Source organism: Adiantum capillus-veneris, chromosome 5 (assembly GCF_014529385.1).
Source record: "Adiantum capillus-veneris isolate H3 chromosome 5, ASM1452938v2, whole genome shotgun sequence".
NCBI lineage: Eukaryota > Viridiplantae > Streptophyta > Polypodiopsida > Polypodiales > Pteridaceae > Adiantum > Adiantum capillus-veneris.
Genome location: NC_140935.1, coordinates 47053514 through 47057586, shown reverse-complemented (window position 1 = coordinate 47057586; position 4073 = coordinate 47053514). Strand labels below are relative to the sequence as shown.

General features: G+C 45.6%; 1 protein-coding gene across 1 annotated transcript; it reads right to left on the bottom strand.

Moving 5' to 3' along the window:
• Positions 1 to 1998: 1998 nt before the first annotated feature.
• LOC147457251 (uncharacterized) lies at positions 1999 to 3029 on the bottom strand. The gene has a single exon (XM_086513556.1). The coding sequence runs from the start codon at positions 2949 to 2951 to the stop codon at positions 2247 to 2249; it is 705 nt and encodes a 234-aa protein (XP_086369682.1). The 5' UTR covers positions 2952 to 3029; the 3' UTR covers positions 1999 to 2246.
• Positions 3030 to 4073: the final 1044 nt, after the last annotated feature.

Below are 4073 nucleotides of genomic sequence, written 5' to 3'. Positions count from 1 at the left end.
AGAGAGAGTGGCAAAGAGAGAGAGAGAGAGAGAGAGAGAGAGAGAGAGAGGAAAAAGGAATGGCCTTAGAGAGTCTTCTCACGGGTGAGTTTCATAACTCACACACACTAATCTAAGGTTGTTTCCTTGGAAAAAGGGAGAAATGGTGCGTTTGGGAAACTTTTGCAAATATGCAAAAGTTTGAAAGACTTGGAGTAGTTTCTTAAACCTATGCTTGGTGAGAAAGGCACGTTTCTCACTATTTTTAAAAGCACTTTTTTCATTCCATGTGAAGTTTAAGCATTCCTTTTCATGCATGGGAATGCAAAAAGGGATAGTTTCACCAAACTGTGAAACTCATCGTGTGGAGGCCCTCTTAAACTCAAGATAAGGCAACATCATCTAAAAAGGTCTATTGTCAAATAAGTAAGTCATCCACACAGGAGGACATCCTATGTGTGTGTGTGTGTGAGAGAGAGAGAGAGGGCGGATCCACACAAGAGGACATCCTATGTGTGTGTGTGTGTGTGTGAGAGAGAGAGAGAGAGAGGGCGGGTTGAGAGAAGGGGGGAGGGGGGTATGCCTCATTGTTTGATTTACAACAAAAGTTCTTTCAAAGTAACACCTCCCCCCCCCTCCCTGGGGGATCCCTCGGCCCGCCCTAGTTTGCCCCTTCTTTGTATACCATGGCACTTAGGTAGGCTTGGTTCAGACAGAGCGAGGACAGAGAGGGAGAAAGGGGCGTGCTTTCTTGGTGGTGACTCCTAGTTGGAGGATGAAAAAACAAGACGCTTTCGGACGCACCGAAAATCGGGCAAGCCAGGAAAATCTTCAGCTACCACCTACCTTTGGAGTGTCATAGAGTGTGCAATTTGAGTGCGGGAAGCCTTGGTCATGCCATCCTTGCACCATCGCTGATTGGCTGAAAGCTTATTTGTGAGATTTGCGTTCTTGAGTTGTCGCCACGTCATGTGAACGATTAGGTGGGGGGATGTGTGTACAATTAGGTGGGGGGAAAGCTCTTGCACCTCTCGTTCCGAGGGGCTCTTCTAGTTTTCTTTTTTCAATTCATTTCTACCTTGTGTTCTTGTTTGTGTTTTTCTTTTGTTCTTTGTTTTTTTTGTTTGCCTATTTTGTCGTGCTGCTTATGATGTGTTTTCCTTTGGGTGTGGTTTTCTTGGGGCATGTGCATGATGTGCCCCTGTGGTTTGTGCTTTTTTTTAAATTCCATTTTTTGTACTCTTTGTGATGACGTTTTTTACTGTGTGGATTATGGGTTAAGAAGTAGGGGGGTGGTGGTCCTTGCTGCCTTTTGAAGATTTTCATGCGAGATTTCATCCGCTTGTCTTGCTTCTTTGAAGGTTTCTTTTCAAGCAAGCGGCGGTTTCTGTTTCATGGACTCTTTTTTTTCTGAGTGGCCTTTCCCTGGTAGTGTTCTTTTTAGAAGTTTCGATATGGAGGCAAAGCTTTTATGCGGTGGAGATGAGGGTTCGCATGCTTAGAGTTGCGTCCCGCTAGGTGTAGATTGTGGTGCCCCAATCAAGGTTTACCTTATCCTGAAAAAGAACCAATGGAAAAAAGGAGCTTTGAAAATCTAATGGTTAATTTAGCCGGTTTTTATTGGTTTTTACAATTAAATCCTCTTCAAGGAGGTCGTAAAAAATAATCTGAAATTTTCAATTTTTGTGCTTTAAAAATACACTAAAGACTTCGTTTCTAAAGAACATTGCCCCCAATCGGACCTAGCTAGGCATGTGACGCCTCCCTTGCAGGAGATCATGATGTTGAGCACTATAGGGAAAGATATGGAGAAAAGTCAAGAAACTCGTGTGTAGATGTACGTTGCAAACCAGGTGCTCGCGAATCCCACACCCAGAACAATTTAATATACTAGTTTTAAAAAAATCTAAAGCGCTTGCCAGCTATATTTTTTTATCGCAAAGCATTGTCGACGTGAAGGCATGGCCAGACACAAAGGAGACGTTGCTCGTTGTGCAGGCCTGCATAATATATTTTTGCCAAAAAGCAGAAAAAAAAACATCAAAATAACGAAAATCTCCAAATGAAAATCATAGCTTCGCGTTCATGAAAGACCGAGAGAGAGAGAGAGAGAGATTTCTTTGGCTATACGTGATCAGTATATGTATGCACTGCATTTTACAAACAACTTCAAGCTCTACAATGTCATCGAGGCCCAGTTTGCGCTTGCTCGCACTCGGCCATCATGCGCAAGGATAGAGATTTGCATTACTGAATGTGCATGGCATCTAGCCTTTTGTGAAAATGGGGTAAAAATAAGGGTAAAAGTCGAGAAGAGCTTGGTCGTCACCTTGCTGCAGCAACCGCTGAACCTCCTCGTCAATTGAAGCGCTGCTATCAGCAAAAATATCAAAGCATTCCACATCATGAGCAGAGGATTCCGCCATTTGTTCCCCATCGATATCGATCCACCTGGCACAGCTGGTTGTATTCGAAGTTGGAGAGGATGAACACGACGAAGAATCCTCTACAAATTGCGCATTTCCCCCTATCGCTTGCTCCAAGTTGTGCATCATCTCGCGTATCAGCTGCTCATCCAAGCCAGCAGACATGTCGATTCGGGTGGCCACATCTGAATTGTCGGCCACGCGCTCCGTGCAGAATGTTTCGAGATCATTCAAGCTGTCAGGAAGCCGCTTGGCTTGGAGGTCACTTTGATAATTCGCCGAATTGGTGATAATTTTGTCAGCCTCGTGAGGGTCAGCATTGGCTTCGTCCACAGGGGGTGCCGCAACATCGGCAGAGAGGGTATCGGAGCTGCACATTAATCTGAGTATCTTTGAACAAGGGAGGAGCTCAGCGCTGTCAATGAAGGAAGGCGGCATGCTGCTGCGGTCGGTAGCACTAGGGGGCATTGCATTACGGGACTCCAAGGGTGCGGCGAGAATGGCAATGGAATGGGTGCGCTTGAGGTGGAGAGCAGCAGGTGGCATGGAATTAAAGGCGAAGGAGGGAGGACGCAATATTGGAGATTGGGAGAGATTAGAGTGGAGATTAGGAAGGCTACAAGAGGCGTGTGTATATATAAGTGGGAGGGTGCAGACGTAATTAGCGAGGGAGGGCGTGCATGCAATTTCGAGAAGGCTTTTCGCGCTTCTAAATCAAGCGGCGGGGGGCCGGGCTCCACACGTTCTTTCTTCTTCCTCTCCCTCTCGGTGCCCCCCGTCTCTCGTTTGACGTGGCGTGCCTAGTGCGTCCTTGAACCCAACCACAGTTTGACACGTGGGCCTCAATTGACCATTTATATTTGAGCTCCTACCGTTTCCTTATCGAGAGTTTTGAAAGTGGAAACGTTCTTTTCACGCATCAACCGTTCTTTTATTAGTATTCCGTAAAAAGCTTAAGACAATGGTCACACTAAAACGCGGTTCCAGCGCCAAATTTTCAAACTCTATGAAGCAACTTTTCCATGACTTTTGGCATTTTTAAAATTTCCTTAGAGCTGAGTCGCACCTCGTGCGAGTGGGGGGAGTGGGGTGAAGAGCTTTGCCATCTTTAGAGAATCCTGATTCTATGCCTGAAACGTCGAAATCCTGCTATAGTTTCACTAGCACAACGAAAAAGGTAGGGGCTAAGCTATTTTTAGGAGAGGAAATCATTTCCCTCATTCTCGACAACATCTTGCCAATGAGGCGCGCTATTTCAGTTCCCTACTCACAGAAAAAACAAGCTTTCCATTGTGTTTCGCCTAGGTGCGACCTGGTTCATGCCAAACACCTCCCTTTCCCCCACTCCCCCCACTTGCACTCTATGCGACTTAGCTCTTAGCACCAGGGCCAATTAATCGCACCCAAGGCTAGCACGAGTAGTAGAGTGAGCTCTCTTCTCTCCTTCTTCTTGTGGCTCCTCTGACCAAACCAATCTTCTTTGTGTGACTTAGAAAAATTACACCTCTCTAGTTTGTTTGCCACCTATGTCATGTGTTGTCACTTCACACATATCCACTACCAATATTATTTCTCCCTTGCTATTGCATGGGAGGTTGATGCAATGCAACATATGGGACATATTTCATGGATGTGTGTGGCTAGGACAATATCTACGTCAATGGAGAT

Coding starts and splice junctions, on each gene's coding strand:
- LOC147457251 (XM_086513556.1), bottom strand. CDS start 2,951: ATGCCACCTGCTGCTCTCCACCTCAAGCGCACCCATTCCATTGCCATT.